Source organism: Leptinotarsa decemlineata, unplaced genomic scaffold (assembly GCF_025532065.1).
Source record: "Leptinotarsa decemlineata unplaced genomic scaffold, Ldec_3_MD MMD2_P_RNA_scaffold_5, whole genome shotgun sequence".
Lineage (NCBI taxonomy): Eukaryota > Metazoa > Arthropoda > Insecta > Coleoptera > Chrysomelidae > Leptinotarsa > Leptinotarsa decemlineata.
This window is the reverse complement of record NW_027412532.1, coordinates 857,538-878,172: the sequence shown is the minus strand read 5'-3', so window position 1 is coordinate 878,172 and position 20,635 is coordinate 857,538. Positions and strand designations below refer to the sequence as shown.

Sequence of the window (20,635 nt, the reverse complement as noted above, 5' to 3'; positions counted from 1 at the left end):
CATTTGAACATTTATTTTTAGACTCAGCAGGACGGAGGAGTTTCGGATTATCTTCAGGATAATAGAGTACCGGGTTTATTCCTCTTCATGCTGATTTTACAGTTCATGCTTATCGTCATCGACAGAGGAATATACTTAAGGAAAAATATATTGGGAAAACTGATTTTCCAATTCACCACGATTATTTTTTTGCATATTTGGCTCTTTATTTTATTTCCAGTCATCACTGGAAGGTGAGTAGTATATTTTATCGCCCAATTTACGAAAGAAAATTAAAAAACAGTGTTTGTGTACGTATATACGCACGTAAGAAGTTATATTTCTTTGGCGTGAAAATTTTATCCTTCGCATTATCTTACGTTTGTAAAAAAACGACACTGATAATAGGTGTTTTTGAATTAATAAAGTCAAGTTCTAATAAATATTGAAGTGAAAGACATTTCGAGAAGACCGGCGGCCCCGCTACGCTGGTAACCAGGTTGGATGTTGACGGATTCGACGAAGTCGTCACTTTGACAATAGATGTGTTAATTTCGTCCGAAGGTCTCGCGAGAAGGGGGCGACCAATAAAAAAAACGAAGTGTTTTTACAAATGAAAAAGTGAATGAGAAAACTTTGCGTGGCAGCATTGCCTTGAACAAAACAGCGCGCCCCCAGACGAAGCTTCTGTTAACTATTGACAGGAGAATCTGGCCAAATGCGCTCGACTGAGAAGCAACGGTCATACAAATTAAAGAAGAAGAAGAAGCTCATTCCAGGGTGTCGGTGTTTCGTGACTCTGTGCGCGGGCATCATAAAAATTCACGCTCATATTTTTTCCCTAGCCCGCCAAAAGAAGCGTAACTTCAAAAATGATTGTCAGAGCCAACATTTTTGTCATTTTTTCTCTTTTAGACAATGCAACGCGGTTGTGCCTCCTCAGATCTACTACATGATGAAATGTTTCTACCTTCTATTCTCCGCTTATCAGATCAGGTGCGGTTATCCGACAAGGATTTTGGGAAACTTCCTCTGTAAAGGCTACGGCTACGTAAACATGTTCCTTTTCCGAGGATTCATGCTTGTTCCGTTCCTGTTCGAATTGCGTACTTGCATGGACTGGATGTGGACCGAAACTTCGATGACGATCTTCGATTGGATAAAGATGGAGGATATTTACTCGCACATATTTTTGTTGAAGGTGAGAGTGATTGGTTTGATAGAGAGCTGGGTTTCTCGGAAAGAGTCTTTGTAGGTCTTATTTCAGATTTTTTTATAAATATAAAGCATGATTGAGTATGATTATTATAATATTTTCAATGACAATTTCATGCATTGGTAGTTTATACGTCCGAACAATGGTTTTTATACACTGTTGAATGTTTTAGTGTTCGAGGCACGTCGAGGACGAGTACCCGCAGCCCAGGGGCGAAAAAAAGAAACCGTTCATCAAATATTTAATGGGCGGCGCGATGCTCACCGTCATCATAGGGATAATCTGGTTCCCGCTCGTCTTCTTCTCGCTAGGCAACGCAGTAGGCGAGGCCAATCTGCCCTCGGACGTGACTATCGAGTTGAGAATCGGGCCTTACGAACCCGTCTACAAGATGTCTGCGCAGAGCAATTCGATATTCGAGTGAGTTATCCCCAACAGAGGTAGTTCATAGGAGGAGTTAGGAAATGTCGAAAATTTTGTCCGCCATGTTTGTTACGTCATTGGAGGGAAAATCGCGCCAAATTCGAAGCGTTAAGAGATATATCTCGGTATTTCATAGTATAATCTTTTTTTTCCAGTGGGCTAACATAATCCGGCAGATCCATTTATCCTCATTAAATATACAGAGCCTACATGATAGTAGTTATAATATTTATATATTCGTTAACGTTCAATTTTGCAGGTTCTCGCCGCAGCATTTGGAAGACATGAGAATTGCCTACAACGCTTTCACGGTTTCGGAAACTTTCATTTATAATTATGAGGCGGTCGATATCGCGGCAGTGAAGTTGAGTTCAGATTCTGCTAACATATGGGGTATTTCTCCTCCGGATCGCAAGAGGATGGTAGCTGAAATTGAGTCCTGTAAGTATGCTTGTCGGCATCAAATCACCAACTGTTTCGAATAGTTTCACAGAAAAAAATCGCCAGGCGTTAATTCCGGGGGGCGTACAGGCCATGAAATGTATCCGTTGTGATATGTACATCTGTTTGAAAACTCATTATTTAGATGTTCAAGAACTACATGTCTAAAACGGGGAGGAACATAAATATTTCTTGTGTCACATAGAAATATTATTTTATCAATCGGGCGAATCTGTTTGAATAAATAATAACCATGAAACTAATGACAATAGATTCTTCGACGTTTTCGAGAGCAACAATTCATCATGAATAATATTACTGTTTGGTCCTAGTCTAAGCGCAGAAAATATGTGGTAAAATAATCATATTTTGCAGCCAATGATTTGAAAGTTAGATTGGACTTCAAGGTCTCCCACAAAACCAGCAAACCGGAGGACTCTGGTATCTTGTCGGGCTTCACCGAAATAAAAATCCCGCCCAGCTCCAAAACCAACGACACTTCGAGAGAAAACCTGTTGAAGATGTTGGCGGGCGAAAAATCCGACCCGGTACATTTGGCGTACCTGCTGCCCAAATTTTTGAAGGTGACCAGCCAAGGTACCGTTACTCCAGTTGACGTGCTCATGATGGAGAGGCCAGGTAAAAACAATCAATGTATTTTATGTCTTTTCCGCCGGAGTCATCTTAAATGGGTTAACATTTTCAATGAGCAAAAAGTGTTCGTATGAATGTTTGAATTTTATTTGTAGTGAGTTGAGAAAAATGACCAATGACCTCAATAGGTTGTACTCAGTTTTTCAGAGATGAATTGCTCGTTTTTTATTTGCAGTAATCCAAGCTAAACAATACCGGAACGTAACTTTGCGTTTGCTCCGACCGAAAGAGAATGGTAATGGGCCGGGATCATACCAAGAATGGTGGCACGTCCAGGAAGAATGCGGAGATTACAATGATATCAATATCTTGGAAAAACTTCCGTATGCCGACTGTGCAGGATCCATTGTGCTATACACTTTCAATGATAAAGTGTTTCCGCCTACTCTGAATTTCATCACAGCTGGAGGGTAAGTATAGAGTTAGGGGGGTATTCAGATTCATTTTCAAAAGGTGTTTCTCCTCAAACTGAACAGATGAAGTCTTGAAGGTTTAATAAAATAATGATTCACCTCGGCCAGCAAACCCAAAAATTGCTTTGTCGTAGCTATCTTCGGCTGTAAATGATTGTAATCAAATCAAATATTCAAATTCCAGCAAATTTATCGCCACAGTTTTACGCGGAACACCCTTTGTATAGCATCTCACATTCCCCAATCTCTTACCGTTCCGTTTTTCCCGATTTTTTTCCCACCGGTCCTCCCTTTTTCATTCAGACTCGACTTATCCCTTTCGGTCCGGCATTTTTTTCGTTCAGACCCGCCTATTGCTGTTCGGTACGGCCTTTTCCCGTCCGGCCCCGCCTTTTCCTGTCCGGCCCCGCCTTTTCCCGCCCGGTCCCACCTTTTCCCGTCCGGTCTTGCCTCTTCCCTTCCGTCCCCGCCTTTTCCCGTCCGGTCTCGCCTTTTCCCGCCCGGCCCCGCCTTTTCCCGTCCGGTCACGCCTTTTTCCGTCCGGTCACGCCTTTTCCCTTCCGGTCACGCCTCTTTTCCATTCGGTATCGTCCCTTTTTCCGTTCTATCAGCCTTTTTCGTTCCGTCCTCCCTTTTTTACCAGGTCCCGCCTTTTCCGTCAAAACTAAAGTATATATTAACCAAACTACAAATGAATCATGACGATTTGCAGCATCCTAGGTCTCTACACAACTCTCGTCTTCGTCGCTTCTCGCGTCCTCCGTGGCTTCTTTGCCGACGGTCTCTCCAAGATCATGTTCGAGGACATGCCAAACGTAGACCGCGTCCTGCAACTCTGCCTCGATATTTACCTGGTGCGGGAGGTCTGCGAATTCGCTCTCGAAGAAGACCTCTTCGCCAAGCTGGTGTTCCTCTTCCGGTCGCCGGAGACGCTTATCAAATGGACCAGGCCCAAGGAGGAAGTCGCAGACGAGGACGATCCCGAAGGGGATGACGATTAAGGGAGAGGAATCGCGATCGGTTTTGAGTCTTTCGTCGAAATTCGCGACCTCTTTTTTGGGAAGAAGTGAAGGAAATTGTTTTGTCGAGGTTGTGTCACGGAATACCTTATCTGTCACGCACAGAACTCGTAAACTTATATCTGTCACAAGATTTGAGTTCTGTGCTGTTGAGGTGTTCCGTGGTCACGTCTATTGACGCCTCTGAGAAATTGTCGGCTGTAGGGAAAGGGATGGATATATGTTTGTCAGAGTTAAGCTTTCACAGATGAAGACGAATTCTGTGATCTGTGATCTTCATATTATGATCTTTAAAAAGAAATAAAATTTTAACACGATATTTATATTCTATTCAAAACTACAAGTAGATGCTTATTGAAACAAATATCTCGGACTGCTCTACGTATATCAAGTCAAACGTATCAGATCCGTTTTTTCCTTTAGTTTACTCGCAGTTTTTACGTTTTATTGTGATGTTTGTTATTTCACCTACTAACATATTCATATTTGCAAGGGAAAGGTGATATTTTGCTTTGGAAATTATTTTTCTTTTTTGGCTGAAACTTGATTTAATGCTTTTCAACACAAATTCACGTCTCTGGAATTTAATAAATATTTTATTCTCGGGTGATATATGTTACATAGTAATCCCGAATATAAACTTGCAAGTGTTTTTATTCAAAAAAAAGTTACATTGCTAATGTATGTGCTTTTTGAACCTATTTTATTATTTAAATTATTTATTTACCATTATTTTAATATTTGTATTTATTTGTTGAAATTATATTTTTACAAATATCATATATTTTCAAATAAATATTTGTTATCGATTCATTTCCATGTGACCTCTAATTGTAACAGTAACCATAGAAGTTTTAAAATGAACTATATATTTATTATTAAAGACCCATAGTTTCGCTATGAGAATGATACCAATTACAACTGATTGTGTTATGTAATTAAGTGCACTGTCCTCTGTTGAAAATTTATAGTTTGTTTATACTTTTGTTTGTTTTTTACTTTTTTATAAATATTAATTTTACACCTTATTCTTTATATTTTCCAAGCAGAAGTTGAAATAAATAAATATTTTTGTTCATTTCTCTAGATTTTTCTATAAGAGTTCAACCTAGCGATCCAAATATTAATCCGGCTCGAAGGACCACAGAGTTGTGTCACGTGAAAAACCAATGTATATACTTGAACTTATTGGGCCTTTTCAGTTTTTTTAGATATTATATTTTAAAATTTACTATTTTTCAAGGATTTTGGCGTTGTACGGATTTTACTTCTTTTTCCTATTTTCCTTGATACGATCTGGTTTGTTCGAAACCCTCGATGACATATGGCTAGAAGATATGCCTAGTGCTGATAGAATACACCGTATTTGCATGGAGGTTTACCTATGCAGGGATATGGAGTACTTCGATTTAGAAGAAGAGTTGTTCTCACAGCTGATTTTTATTATGAGATCTAGGGAGATTTGCATAAAACTTAGTCGGTCAGCCGATGATTACTATAATCCAACCGTGGTTGTGGATTTGAAAGCGTTGGGAAGGCGATAGACTGTATTATTTTCACTATTAAATATTTCGTTTGTTTGATGTGTTTTGCTTTGATGTTTATTTGGAATCGATTTGAAAGGAATAAGATCGGCAGAGGTCGCAAAAGACTAGCCGAGTCTGCAGACAGCAAGAGCCTTTTAAATATACTTAGCGCCTCACCAACAACTTATGAATGAAAAATATATTTCATTAGTTTGATTTTCAATTCAATACAGTTTGAAATGAAGATTGCTTTCATAATGAAACATTACTAAAGTAAGTTGTGCTAATGATAAAGGTGTTTCCCTCCTAACATCTACTAATATAATCATCTATATATTGACAAAAACGTCAAGTATATGAAATACGGTGCTTTGTATGCACTAACAACTATTTAGTTTGGTAACCTATTGAAAGAAAGTTATTTCATCTCAAAAAGATCACAATGGTTGCTTGAATGATCGTTATAACAATGGGTTTTAAAAATCAAAATGACCTACTTCAGAACTACGCACACAATTCACATCATACTTCAGAGATAATATTTTGTAGTCATTTCGCATTGACATTTTCTTGGTTTTCTTTGGGTTTGACACTGTTCAAAACTTCATATGTGAAATATTTTGACGAAAACACTCGATTTACGGCACTTTTGACAATTTCTTGATTCTTCATAAAATAAAGAGATCCAACTTACATCGGCATTCAAGTCACAGAATCGCATAGTGCACATCAACATTTGGAAACCAGGGTTTCTATTCATCTTTTCTAAAGGCAACAGCTTTTACCAGGTAAGACAACAAATGGTGACTTCAAACGGTAAAACAAATCATCAAAAAGAACAATTTGTTCAGGCCAGTCTCAAACAATTGTCTGTGAAATACCCAATCGTTTTGTGATTCGTTGTACTGAGTTGTTCAATTGTGAATCTGTGAGTGCCTCTGATATGAATAATATAAACGTGAGAAAGAATTTGTGAAGGATAGTGACCTGACTTTGTTTTCATTTTGTCGTTTGACTCAGTTCTAATATTCCAGATAGGCGTTGTATCTGCACAATGAACTTCCATAAATATACTTTTGAACTTACCGTTTTTGACGTCATTCATTCTAAATCATTTGAGACATTGATCAATCGCGAAAAATCGTTTGGGTTGTCAGTCACTAGCTGTCATTTCTCAATGACAATATTGACATTTTTTAGTTTTAGTATATCGCTTTTAAATTGTATTGAATGATGAATGCTGTAGAATTTTATTCAAAAAGTACTGGAAACCATTTATAATTGACTGAGTTCATATCAAAATGGCTTATTTTCACTATCGATGCGGAGAAAGGATAACTTTAATTAATGAAAATTGTACTGCTATCAGAAATGAAAGTGAATTTGATCATGGTTTGGTCATATCCGCAGAACCGTTGGTAAACGATGTTCTTTTTGAAATAAAAATCGACAAGAAGGTAAAAGCCTTGAAATAAGATATGCAGAACTCCTTGAGGATTTCTTTTTTAGGTAAGCTCTTGGTCGGGAAGTTTAGAAATCGGAGTAGTTGATTGTGACCCCTTGCATTTTGATTTTCCTCCATGTGCATCAAAAATTCAAACAGGATCATGGGTATGTCCCTGAGGTTTGTTACAATTTGATACTCACTGACGGTATTTCCAGATTATGTCAGGAACATCTGTGTTTAAAAATGGAGTTTGCTTGGTGGAGGGATACGGTATCGATTTGGATAAATTGAATCAAGACGATAGAATAGGGCTGATGCGTACGTCAGAGGTAATGCAGACTACAGATTCGGTTTATGGAGAATAAGTTCAAGAAAAAAAATGCTGAGTACCACAAAGTACTCTTTCTGTTCCAACTCTGTTTCTTATTTATAGAGCAATCAAGTATTTGTCTTGACATTTTGCTAACAACTCTCGGTTGAATTGAGGCAGCAAAGTTGCTTACTTGAAGTCCGAATGAGGAATATAGACCTGCTTTTTTTTGTCCAGAAAAAAAACAGTTTTTCTAGCTTTACTTACTCGATACAAGTGTCCAACTTTGCCAAACCCTTGAAAAAATAAGAGCGTTCTTAACGATTCCATCATTCTTTCTGGAGAAGCCAACAAAGTTCCTCAAGTCCACTCTACTACTATTTCCAAACCATCAACATTTTTTAAAGTGCTCATATCTCCTGAAATAATTTTGGAAAATTATGTTTTTCAAAACCGTAAACGTTATTTTTATTCCAAATCATTCAGGGAGACCTCGTCTATTACATAAATGGAGAATCTCAAGGCGTAGGTGCCGAAGACTTGCCAGCCGTCGTGTATGCCATCGTCGACCTATACGGAAAGTGCGTTCAAGTCAGTATAACCAGCCCTGCCTATCGTGAGCATAACAATGATGATTGTTTGAGTGGTAGTTCAGTCTTAGCAATAGACAATGACATACTGAATGTCACTCTAGGTGGGGACTTGAGCGAATTGAGTATGAGCAGCAGCAACAGCTTGGATATCAGAATGGATATGAATGTAAGGTAAGGACACTCATTTCATTTCAGAGCATATTTCATAATTGGAATTCATACAGAGCTGACGATCAACAGTCAGAGGAACCATTCGAACACAGTGATCCGGATCACTGTGGCCGAATGATCACAAAAAAATAATCATCAGATAGAAGTATCTGTCTTCATTAAAAGAGAAATTCTTAACTTCCAACAAGTCTGAAAAGATGCTCAGAAGACTGGTTTGTTTCAGTTTGAGTCTTCCGGAGGAGCCTGTGAGGCAGGACAGGTTGAGGTTCCACGACAGATGTGGGTCTTTGGTTAAATTGTCCAACGGAAGCAGAAGTGCCGAACGCCGGCGACCTCTGGATGAGTTCAACAACGGCGTTGTTATGACTCAAAGACCGTTACGGGACTTGGAACTGTTTGAAATTCGAATCGACCGACTCGTAGATAAGTGGAGCGGCAGTATAGAGGTACGTAACTTGCTTTGTGTCCGTGCGGCAATTATTGAAGACATCTTTCCAGATGGGTATAACAACGCACAACCCAAATACTTTGGTGTTCCCTGCTACGATGACGAATATGCGGAGTGGTACCATTATGATGTCAGGGTGCGGTATTCTCACCAACGGAAAGGGTACCAGGAGGGAGTATGGAGATTTCAATCTGGATGAATTGACGGAGGGGGATCGAGTGGGGATGATGCGTAAACCCGATGGTAATCTTCATTTCTTCATCAATGGTTTGGATCAGGGAATTGCTGCACAGAGGGTGCCGACCACAGTGTGGGGAGTCATTGATTTATACGGAATGACAATCAAGGTTTGAAAAATATGTTTTTTTTTATTTCGCTTCGTGAAGACTGTCGAAAGAGAGGGCCCGTTCGAGTATACGTATGCAATATAAGGGGGCGAAGGGTCTTTGCTTTGCTTATACATGTTATCGTGTTTCCTTTCCGTTGATTGGTATTTTTGTTATGATTTAATACTTTCTACCAATTATTGAATGATTTAATTAAGTTCTTGTTAACAGTTACATGTATATTTTGTGAAAGCTGTCCTGTGAGTGGGTCTTGTACCTGTTTAGGCCTTAAGCAATATAAGAAATTGAAATTTCAGTATATACAGGGTGTTCAAGTAATTTTGATTTTCACAAAAATTCGTGTTTTTGGAAAGAGCGAAAATTATTGTGATGAAGTCGAGGACATTTTGGCATATTCTCATCTGAATGTGAGTAGTAGGGTTATTGATCTTTCATTTCGAGAATCTACGAAAAAAATTACGCTTCATCTGAATTCTGAAACTTGATTTTTTGTTTCTTATTTTTTCTCCACAAAATATTACGATGATCCAAATGCCAAGTAAGGAGTAATCGCAAACAAGTTGAAACTCATTTAGATAGTAAAAATTGAAGTACAATCAGCACAAAGTGTAGTAGTTTGTACCAGAAGAGTTTAATTTAATTTTTTCTTTATTTTGAGTCATGAGCAGTAGAGTAATGGAAATTATTTTGAAAAAATAAATTAGACAATAGTATTGTGCTTACAATTTTGGGTGGAGCCTTAAATTATTCTGCATTTGCTAAAAATGACAGATCAACCATTCTATTACTTACTTTCCTTTACTTTTTTATAATAACTTGTAATGCACTGTTTGGAACCTTCTTCGTTAACTGAATCGATCAGGGCAGTGCTGCTTCAAACCTTCCCGAGAGGATATTTGGAGTCATAGGTGAGGTTCCGTAACTTCCATTTTTTATAACTATTATTTATCGAACCATATTTCTTGTTTCAGTTGTCTTCCAATATTTAAAACTGAAATTTTATTTTCACATGTTCGTTTCCTGTAATCGGGTTTTCACGTGTTCATTCCCTGTAATCGGGTTATCACCTGTTTTTTCACATGTTCGTTTCCTGTAATCGTGTTTTTACCTGTTGATTCCCTGTAATCGGGTTTTCTCCGGTTAATTCCCTGTAATCGGGTTTTCACCTATATTTTCACACGTTCGTTTCCTGTAATCGGATTTTCACCTGTTACTGCCCTGTAATCGGGTTTTCACCTGTTCATTCCCCGTAATCGGGTTTCCACCTATATTTTCACATGTTCGTTTCCTGTAATCGGGTTTTCACGTGTTCATTCCCTGTAATCGAGTTATCACCTGTATTTTCACATGTTCGTTTCCTGTGATCGGGTTTTCACCTGTTCATTCCCCCTGTAATCGGGTTTTCACCTGTTCATTCCCCGTAATCGGGTTTTCACCTATATTTTCACATGTTCGTTTCCTGTAATCGGGTTTTCACCTGTTACTTCCCTGTAATCGGGTTTTAAAATTCCCTGTAATCGGGTTTTCATCTGTTAATTCCCTGTTATCGGGATTTCACCTGTTCATTCCCCGTAATCGGGTTTTCACCTGTTCATTCCCCGTAATCGGGTTTTCACCTATATTTTCACATGTTCGTTTCCTGCAATCGGGTTTTCACCTGTTAATTCCCTGTAATCGGGTTTTCACCTGTTGATTCCCTGTAATCGGGTTTTCACCTGAATTTTCACAAGTTCGTTTCCTGTAATCGGATTTCCAACTGTTCATCCCCCTGTAATCGGGTTTTCACCTGTTCATCCCTGTAATCGGGTTTTCACGTGTTCGTTTCAAATACGATTTTCACGTGTTCGTTTCAAATACGATTTTTACTTGTTGGTTTTGAATCGAACTTTCACGTGTTGTAAAAAATATTACTGAAGATTTATCCCAACACCAAATCGTTATTTTAACACTTTTACACGTGTTTCGATAACCAAGTGATCATCCTCAAGAGGAAGTTTAATCTTCCTCTTGAGGATGATCACTTGGATATCGAAACAGGTGTCGAGGTGTTGAAATAATGGGGTTTGGGTGTTGGGGTATAACTCCAGTAATGCTTTTTTCTTCATTAATTTTAGGCTTTTAAGAAACACAAATTTTTGTAGAAATGAAAAACAAAATTACTCGAAAATCGTCAGGAAAATGACCTCTTCCATCACTTCATTGAGCTTGATCCATTACTTATGGGGCACCCTGTATAAATATAAAGCTGTGAGCGCTGCCACCTTTCACGGTCAACCAATTTTGGACTTTTGAATGTTATATTGAAACTTAAAGACCAGTATATTACCTGATCTATTCGAGAGGAGAAAACTACAAATTTCATTAGGTCTCAATTGTCGAAAGAGATGAACGTGAAGAGCAGAATCTCATGACGAGGAAGAACACACGCGATCAGCAGATGCTCCTACCCGAACCGCAGCCCATACAGGATTACTACGACCGTTTGACATTCCATCCAAACTGCGGCACCCATGCAGAAGTTATCAACAATAGTCGCACCGCCCACAGACCCAACGCTGCTGATGATTTCAATAACGGGGTCGTTCTGACCGCGAGACCCTTGAAGACCGGGGAGCTTTTCGAAGTAAGGCTAGACAGGTATGTACAAGAAGAATCGCTGGGTTTTAATCAAGGTTTTTACATTGATGTAATTGAAAATTTATATCATCTTCAATATAAATGTACCATGACTTACATTTGATGACTGATATTGTTGGAATGAACAGCAAATATCAGTGTTTTTTTAACTAAATACTGTATCTTTCAGGGTTGTTTCAAAGTGGGCAGGTTCAATTGAAATTGGGGTAACGACCCACAGCCCTACTGACTTGGAATTTCCCTTCACCATGACAAATGTGAGGTCGGGCACATGGATGATGACAGGCAGCGGTATAATGCACAACGGCACTATAGTTCTAGAGCAGTATGGGGTAAATCTGGACAGGCTGCAAGTGGGGGACCGAGTGGGAGTGTTGAGGAAAGAGAACGGCGTTTTGCACTTCTTCGTTAACGGAATCGATCAGGGCAGTGCTGCTTCAAACGTTCCCGAGAGGATATTTGGAGTCATAGGTGAGGTTTTGTAACGTCCATTTTTTTATAATTATTATGTATTGAACTATATTTCATATGTTTCATTTGTTTTTTCCATATTCATGACTGAAATTTCATTTTCACGTGTTCGTTTCCTGTAATCGGATTTTCACGTGTTTCTTTCCTGTAATCGGGTTTTCACGTGTTTGTTTGTTTCCTGTAATCGGGTTTTCACGTGTTTGTTTCCTGTAATCGGGTTTTCACGTGTTTGTTTCCTGTAATCGGGTTTTCACGTGTTTGTTTCCTGTAATCGGGTTTTCACGTGTTTGTTTCCTGTAATCGGGTTTTCACGTGTTTGTTTCCTGTAATCGGGTTTTCACGTGTTTGTTTCCTGTAATCTGGTTTTCACGTGTTCGTTTTCTGTAATCGTTTCGAATCGGACTTTCACGTGTCCGTTTCAAAATGAACTTTTACTCTTGTTTCGAGTCGGACTTCCACATATTCTATTCGAATAGGACTTTCACGCTTTCTATTCGTTCGAATCGGACTTTTACGTGTTCTATTCGAATCGGAATTTCACGTGTTCATTTCAAATTGGATTTTCACGTGGCCGTTTCGAATTGGAATTTCACGTTTTTTGGAGAAAGGTTTTGGCTTTGATATTTTCACCTGGTAGGATTTTCACGAGTTCGTTTCGAATAGAAATTTCACGTTTTGGCTTTCTATTTCTCCATCTTGAGAAAAAATTCATTCATTTTTTTGTGTAAAGATAGCGAAGTATGAAGTCAAAATCTTTCCCAAAAAATAAATGAAAATTCCGGAGTTATAGTTTCAGTTCTGATTTTTTTTTCTGTGCTCTGTTCCTACCTAGTTATGTTATAGTTTTGAATTATTGGTTTTTCCCTACTATAAACATGTTGATTTCCTGGAAAAATAAATCGTCATCATTACTTGAAAAAAATACAATGAGACTGAAAAAATGTTTATTATTATTATATATCTTTATTACACAACATAAAACTCCATTAAGTCAGTTGCAATTCAAAAATAGTTCAATTATAAGTTTCTTTTTGGAGTTGTCTTGCAGATTAAAAGAAATATGTGGTCGTTGACATGGATCAGAATCAGAATTCTTCGAGTTGATTGTGTAATAGTCATGTATTAAAGTCTCAGTATAATAAAAAAAAAGATTCATAGGATAATTTGTCAACTAACATTAGATACAATTCAGAATACCTTTTGCTCTGCTAATTGATGATTTCATAAATTATTCTCGAGTAGATTTGTATGGACAAGCCGTAGAAGCCACCATCATTGATATGTATGACTATGGCTCACCTGACACAGTGAACTCCAGCTTGTCAAACACCACGCTTTACAGGTGAGTGGGTTGTTGTGAGATGATACATACATTCATGTTTTTTCTTTTTAGCGATTTGAGGTTTCACCACGTTCACGGTAAAAACGCTAGGATCGTTAACAACGGTTTAACTGCACTAAGACCAAGGCCGTTAGCTGAATTCAATGACGCAATAGTTTTTTCCAGCCGTCCCTTGAGAGACGGGGAATTGTTCGAGATATGTCTTGATTGCGTTGTGGACAGATGGTCAGGCAGCATAGAGCTAGGTGAGTTTTTGAAAAATAGCTTGGAGTAACTCAATTCTATTTCTATTGAACTTAACAATTCTGTTCCATGCAAATTTGTACGCACTGAGTCTCAATAGCGTTCTGAAAAAGGGCTACAATCGCACTGGGAATGAGTTGCTAATGTATTTTTCACTCGGAGCGACTTTCATATGTATTTTCACTCGGAGCGACTTTCATATGTATTTTCACTCGGAGCGACTTTCATATGTATTTTCACTCGGAGCGACTTTCATATGTATTTTCACTCGGAGCGACTTTCATATGTATTTTCACTCGGAGCGACTTTCATATGTATTTTCACTCGGAGCGACTTTCATATGTATTTTCACTCGGAGCGACTTTCATATGTATTTTCACCCCCCCCCCCCCCCCAGAGATGATACTTCAGTTCTGATGTGATTTTTATTGGATCAATTTCATGCCAGCGATTTTCATATATATTGTTAAGAAAATGGTTATCACGAGAACATTCCAAAGTTTTCAAATACTTTATTGGTGTAATTCAACTGAAATTATTGACGTGAAATAAAAAACAATGTATATAAAATAAATATAAACTTTTGCATCTAGGTGTCACTGCTGTTCGACCTGATGACATAGATCTTCCTAGTACAGCGACAGATCTGTGCCGCGACACGTGGATGCTCAGCGGCTCCTCCATAATGATAAATGGGAAGACCATCAAAAATAATTACAATTTTGATTTGGATTCGCTCACGTCTGGCGTCAAACTCGGCGTGATGAGATCAGCCGACAAGTCATTGGAGTTTTACAAAAATGGCGTTCCGCAAGGTGTCGCTTGTGTTGTCCCGCATGCCAGCATCTACGCAGTTGTTGATCTCTATGGACAATGTGCGCAGGTCAGCATTCCCTGTGCTTCTCCCGTGGCTGCATTGGCGTCCACAGGTAAGATTTTCATTACGGAGTAGTTCCATTAACTACTGGTTGAGTGTTGGTTTTTTGAATTTGTGTTTATACAGAAACTTCAGATATCAGAGTCGGTGAACCAATGATAATTACTAATTGCTTTTCAGTTGAAAAGTATAGTTTTTCCAGAATTGATCTTTCAGTTAGACATTGTAAACACAGCAGGGGGCCAACCCTGAAATTCAGTATGTCTCTTTACACTATTCAGTATATGAAAATATTCTCTTTATGTCTACCCTTCATAGTTCATTAAAAATCTGCCCTGAAGAATCAGTAATCCATTGTAGGAATAGAAATGTCCCATCGTTCCGACACGTCAGCGTCTCCCCAGGCGACCAGCGTGGTACAGCCTCCTGTCGAGTCGGATCTCCACCACTTCTCGGACTTCCACAGCAAAGGAGTGACGCTCGACGAAAGACGCAGACACGCCATCAGATCCAAGGACGTCAGCAGCTGCGTTCTTTTCAGCGCGACTCCTCTGGTGCAAGATGAGATGTTCGAGATATCAGTTATGAAAATGTGGAGACACATGGCAGGCACCCTGTCCATAGGAGTTACGGAAGTCGCACCCGCACTGAGTCCCAATAGCCTTTTAAACAAGTGCTACTATCTCACGGGGAATGAGTTGCGTTATAATAATAAGGTGAGGAATGTTATTCACGTAGAGTGACTTTCATGTGTATTTTCGCTCAGAATGACGTATTTTCGTTCAGCGACTTTCATATGTATTTTTTGTCCAGAGACTTTCATATGTATTTTATTGTCAAGCGACTTTCATATGTATTTTATTGCCAAGCGACTTTCATATGTATTTTATTGTCAAGCGACTTTCATATGTATTTTATTGTCAAGCGACTTTCATATGTATTTTATTGTCAAGCGACTTTCATATGTATTTTATTGTCAAGCGACTTTCATATGTATTTTATTGTCAAGCGACTTACTTTCATATGTATTTTTGTTCAGCGACGTTCATGTGTATAGTTCGGCGACTTTCATATGTATTGTGACTCGTGGTTTTTTTTATATTGACACTTGAATACAGATGTTCATGCGTGAATGATTTCAGAAAACTTGAAATACTCACTGTGCACTCATTATATTTTTATCTCTTGTTATGTTTGTCTAGAAGCATCTCTCAAAACAACAGTAGAGATTCTGTAAAAAAAAATTCTAACCTGATTCATGAAAATTTTGCAGATTCTGCAGTTTTTCACTCCAAGTCTAAACTGGCTGAACTGCGAGGATCGTATCGGAATGCTGCGAACTCATGATGGCAACATTAAAGTTTTCATCAATGGAGAAGAGTTGGCAGTTAACTTCCCACCGTTACCAGATGTCTTGTACGCTGTTTTCGATATGAAAGGAAACTGCTGCGAAATCTCCGTAACTAGTCACAAGGCTAGCCTGTCTCCTCTGAACAGCGTCAGGTGAGCGAGAAACTCATAATTTCACTCGGATCAAGTTTGCTGCTATTCCTCATAATGTTCTGAGTTTCAAAAGTAGACTTGATCGTTACTCTAAGCGCTCTAGCAACCTCTGCATGTTTATGATGGTTTTTTCAGGTTATGGCGATCTTGACACTCAAAGAGCAAGGTTTCCTCAGATGATACAGCGGGTGGATTAGAGATTGTTTTGTTTCTCAAAGATTTAAGTTTGCTCACTTCATTTAGTAGTCCTTCTACATAAATATATCAGTGGATTCGCACAAAAATCCTACTCAGTACCAGTTGTTTTTAACGATTTGATTGGGCACTTCAATGTATATCAAGCCAGATGTTCCAATCCAATAATAGTTAATATCATAACTTTCAGGCTTCAAGACAGCTTGGAACTGGTTCTGGAGCAAGAGCAGGCGCCCGAACTGGTGGAAACGAGGGAGCACCCCCCCGAACCGGTCGATACCCCAGCGCCCCATCCTGCTGTCTATGAATTCCACGAAAACCACGGCAGAAACGTCGAGCTACTCGACAGCAAGACGACCGCCCGCAGAGTCGCTTCTTACAATCAGGGCATAGCGGTCGTTCAGCCCCCTCTGGAAGCGGGCGCTAAAGTTGAGATAGCCGTAGAGGTGTTGGAAACCCGGTGGAAGTCTTCGCTCATCGTAGGTTTGATTGCCGGAGCGCCCGACAGGCTGAACATGCCGGTGAACGCGCTTGGATTGAAGGGGCCTAGCTGTGTGGTTGCCAGCGACTGGGTGTCCGTTAACGGAGTAAAGGTGTGTTGGAATTTTATTGAAACAATATTCGAGAGACGTCAAAAATACCGCATCATTTCTCAAGTCCTATTTTGTTAGATTCAATAAGAGTAAATCACATATTTTCATACCCACTTCAGAAGTCCCACAGACTAGAAGCTGGGATCTCCTCTTTAGTTCTTCCCAGTTGGGCTGTTTATAGTATTCGGCAAAAATATATTTTGTTGTTCTCACTTCATATGTGTTACAAATAATGTTCATGTCATATATTAAGTTCTTCGAATGTATATATGTTGTAACTGTGAAATAATTTCGTCAAATACTTCTTTCTAGTCGTATTCCAATTATGGTCAGCGACTAGACAGTTTGGTGGCCGGCGATTCAGTGGGAATTTCTTTAACCGACTCTAAGAGTTTTCAGTTGTCGATAAATGGAATAGAAGAGGAGCCTCTCGGTTGGGATTGTCCAGAAGGGCAGTCTGTCTTTGCTGTTTTTGATCTTTACGGACAGTGTCAGCAGGTCAGTTCTATGTTTTTTTTCTCTCATTTTGTACAAAATATGTTAATCCTCAAGGTCAAACGTCATATTGTCAAGTCCCTCTTTCATTCACAGTCTTTATACGTGTCAGGCGAGAAGAACGAGATAACATCGAAGATAATTTACACCCAGTTGTCATTCAACTATGAAAACATCCACCTTACTCAACAGATTTAGCTCCTTGTGACTTATATTCCCGAAAGTGAAGGAGGCCTTGAGAGGAACCCGTTTTGATACAGTGGAAGCTGTGAAGGTTAAATAAAGCAACAGAAAAAGAGTTGAAACTTTGTTTTGAACAGTGGAGGGGAGTATGTCGAAGGCGATGAAGCAAAAATTGTGAAGAAAAAAAGAAAGTGACTCGAAAAATCCTGTCAAACCCCCGTATTCGATAATATAACATACGGTGTACACGTGGCAAGTCGAATAATATAAACGATAGAATAAAAGAAAAAAATCGATAAAAAATGGCTGAAAAAATTAATGGGCCGGGGATAGAACCTTGTGGAACCCCAAGAGGGACAAACCAGTAAACTATTGAAGTCTAAAGTTCAATATCAACATTGTCTAATAATTTTAAAAATTGAAATGCTACCATTTTGCAAATATAAACAAATAAATGATATTCTTTCTATGCTAATCACTTTGAATTTAAACAAAGTAAAACTCGTAATGCAATATCATTTTATTAGTTCTTATTTTATGCTATCACTTTTTGTCAGGTTCGAATTTTGAATGTGACGCCAGCGATAGAAGAACCACCAACTCCTAAGTCAGGTATTGATTGCGAAAAAGCTGATTTAGAATCGTGTGAAAAAGAGAGGTCGGAAACGAAACTAACTCTCCCTATTCCGTCAGCTAGTACAAGTCTGACCAGCTCAACGGTCGTCAGGAATTCGCCCGTTGCGACCCCCATGAAATTGTGCAGCCATAAAGAGGAATGTGAGAGGTTCAAGAAGAAGTTGCTTCTGCCAGGTACGGATTGGTTCGTATTCTCGATGAGGTCTTATTTCATTCTCTGTTTGTTTTCAGATATATATTTCAATCCCGAAGAACCAACCTGTTACTGTCAAAATTGTTATAAAGTGAAAAGTTCAGATGCTGATAAAGACAGTTGCATTTCAGGTACAAGTAACTTTCTTATATTTTAAAGATATTTGTCTTCTGAGTTTTTTGGAACTGCTGATCGTTCTTATTTTCTAAAAAACTCGGGGTTATCCCACTGCTGACACCAATTTTTTTCATGCCCCACCACTGAGAGAAATTTCATTTATTTCAGGATGGGTTAAATTTCCATTAGCGAGTGTTGATAGTGTGTCTACCGAAAAATGGCACACTGCATTTTACTTTTGCAAACTGGGCGCTGTTCGATGTATTCTGGATAAAGGACAACCTTTGACTGACGGTGATAAACAATGAATCACACTTGATGCACTTTTTCATTGTAGCGTGTTTATTTCAGAGCAAGCGTTGTGGTGTAATTTCAAAGCTCAAAAAGCGGACGACGTACAAATTGTATTTTACCCGGTTCCTCCAGTCCAATGGGGGAAACCGCTTGAAATCGAAGGTGGAAAAAAGGTTTATGCTGCGTTTCAACTGTCGGTCAAACCCGGAGCATATTCTGTGTTGAAGAAAGGAAATTTGGTGGAGTGGAGCACTAAAGAAACGGGGGCGATCGCGATGAATGCTCTGCTTTTGAAAATTGTTTAGAGTGTATTCCGAAAAGTGGATGTGATATTTTTTTCGTCTCAAGTATTTTGATATTGTTCTGAGATCATTTTGAATTAGCACTGATTTTATTTGGTGTGTTTGAGAAAGAATGAGTGGGGTGGAATTTGAAAATTGGTGAACCAAAAGAATTGAAATGAGAGAACACAAAATACTGCAGAATGCCGACGTTTAATTTGTACGGGAGGTGGTTAGAAACGATATTGAATTGTGTTTGAGGAATTGAGTGAGAAATAAAATGGAATATCTGTTTTATCACATTCAATGAATTATCGATTAATCATAACAAACCAGCAATTCACCTGAAATTTAACAAATCGTTTACAAATTTCAATATTTACCATTCTACTGCAATATTTATTTTGCGTCATATTCTTCGGTGGAAATCATCTCCCCATTGATAATTCTTTTATATTAAAAGATCAATTACACTGATTTTGTAGTGGTCGACTACTGGAAAACTAAAGTGCGGTGACATCTGTGGTCCATATATCATAATGTGGATAGGCAAACCTTTTTTCTTTTGGACCTTGACTCACCATACTTTCATTTTCTAGACATCAACGGAGACCAACAGTAAAATGTATTGAATTTTTATTTTGTAATTTCAATCGAAAATTGAATAAATACTAAACAATTAATAGAACTTTTTATTTGCTCTCAAAAAATTGTTCGATAATAAAATTAGATGGCATAGCGCCCTCTATTGACCAGAGACGAAAGCTCAACACGATAGTGCAAAGGTTTAAGTTTAGATGGCAGCACGACTCATTGGTAAGTGGCACCATCTGTTGGTCATTGGACAAAAGTGAATTCCGAAAAATTACAGTTTCCTTAAAAAATCTTTTTATATACAAATATGTTTTTCAAAATGCCGCCAGATGGCACTAGTTGTTTCGGAAAGGTATATTTTGTCCCAAACTAACCACCCCAGACGTGAACTGTCTTAACATATCGAATTGGATTTTAATAATTACGGCTAAAATTCAGTTGTGTAAATTTTTTCCTAATCTTTGTAACTGATGAATCCAGCGTTTCTAAGGGCTAATATGTGCATTGATGTTGAGGAAAAAGTTTCAAGAATGGCGCTCTGTTATAAACTTTAGAAAGCTTTTCTTGGGGGAAAATATGATTTTTGGAAAAAATTCAAAACGATTTAATTGATATAGTGTAATTGTTCAGACAACCAACAGGTGGCGCCATTTATAGATAGCAGTGGAATGCTCAGTTGTTAATGATAAATTAAGATGCTTTAAGATGGGATGGAGGGAGGGTCCCAAGCAATTATTCCAGAGAAGATACTTTTTCTTGCTGAAGTTGATAACCAATACTTTTGATTAGTTATTTATCACTTTTTTCCTGAAAGCAATTACATAACCCCCCCCCTTTCTGAAAAAAAAAACTAACCAATGACAGTGGCGACTTCAATTTATACACTATTGCTGGGCACGAAATAGTGATCAGTAAGTGGCGCTATCTATCGGACATTTCTGAATTTTCATTATTTTTTGGAAAAATTTGCTGTGATCACCAGAAAAATCAGCGA

At 38.5% G+C, this 20,635-nt stretch overlaps 2 protein-coding genes across 15 annotated transcripts in view; both read left to right on the top strand.

The window, feature by feature from the left end:
- Nucleotides 1-5,728, top strand: part of Piezo (piezo type mechanosensitive ion channel component) — a 40,998-nt gene extending 35,270 nt beyond the window's left edge. For 13 of the 14 annotated variants that reach the window (XM_074169179.1, XM_074169175.1, XM_074169189.1 and 10 more), the window contains 7 exons: nt 22-233; nt 895-1,180; nt 1,368-1,615; nt 1,878-2,059; nt 2,435-2,698; nt 2,889-3,123; nt 5,389-5,728. In XM_074169179.1, the coding sequence (XP_074025280.1) occupies nt 22-233; nt 895-1,180; nt 1,368-1,615; nt 1,878-2,059; nt 2,435-2,698; nt 2,889-3,123; nt 5,389-5,689 (1,728 nt within the window). In that variant the 3' untranslated portion in view covers nt 5,690-5,728. Of the gene's footprint in view, nt 1-21; nt 234-894; nt 1,181-1,367; nt 1,616-1,877; nt 2,060-2,434; nt 2,699-2,888; nt 3,124-3,838; nt 5,227-5,388 lie in introns of those variants that run through there. The other variant, XM_074169176.1, reaches the window with a different exon arrangement.
- A 1,125-nt stretch (nt 5,729-6,853) lies between these two features.
- On the top strand, nt 6,854-19,349 carry Neurl4 (Neuralized E3 ubiquitin protein ligase 4). Its single transcript, XM_074169190.1, has 19 exons — nt 6,854-7,128; nt 7,181-7,282; nt 7,334-7,447; nt 7,915-8,192; nt 8,416-8,638; nt 8,691-8,987; nt 11,353-11,624; nt 11,794-12,095; nt 13,338-13,437; nt 13,489-13,682; nt 14,274-14,609; nt 14,918-15,273; nt 15,831-16,060; nt 16,446-16,848; nt 17,161-17,346; nt 18,084-18,336; nt 18,394-18,486; nt 18,641-18,766; nt 18,824-19,349. Exons 1-19 carry the CDS (start codon nt 6,973-6,975, stop codon nt 19,069-19,071), a joined length of 4,269 nt encoding a protein of 1,422 aa, XP_074025291.1. The 5' UTR covers nt 6,854-6,972; the 3' UTR covers nt 19,072-19,349.
- The last annotated feature ends 1,286 nt before the right edge of the window (nt 19,350-20,635 follow it).

What these genes read in the sequence shown, in the direction of transcription:
- Neurl4 (XM_074169190.1), top strand. Translation starts at nt 6,973, where the DNA reads ATGGCTTATTTTCACTATCGATGCGGAGAAAGGATAACTTTAATTAAT. An exon ending in GAGGATATTTGGAGTCATAG is followed by an intron (nt 12,096 to 13,337) that starts GTGAGGTTTTGT and finishes ATTCTCGAGTAG; the next exon opens with ATTTGTATGGACAAGCCGTA. An exon ending in GTCAGGCAGCATAGAGCTAG is followed by an intron (nt 13,683 to 14,273) that starts GTGAGTTTTTGA and finishes TTTTGCATCTAG; the next exon opens with GTGTCACTGCTGTTCGACCT.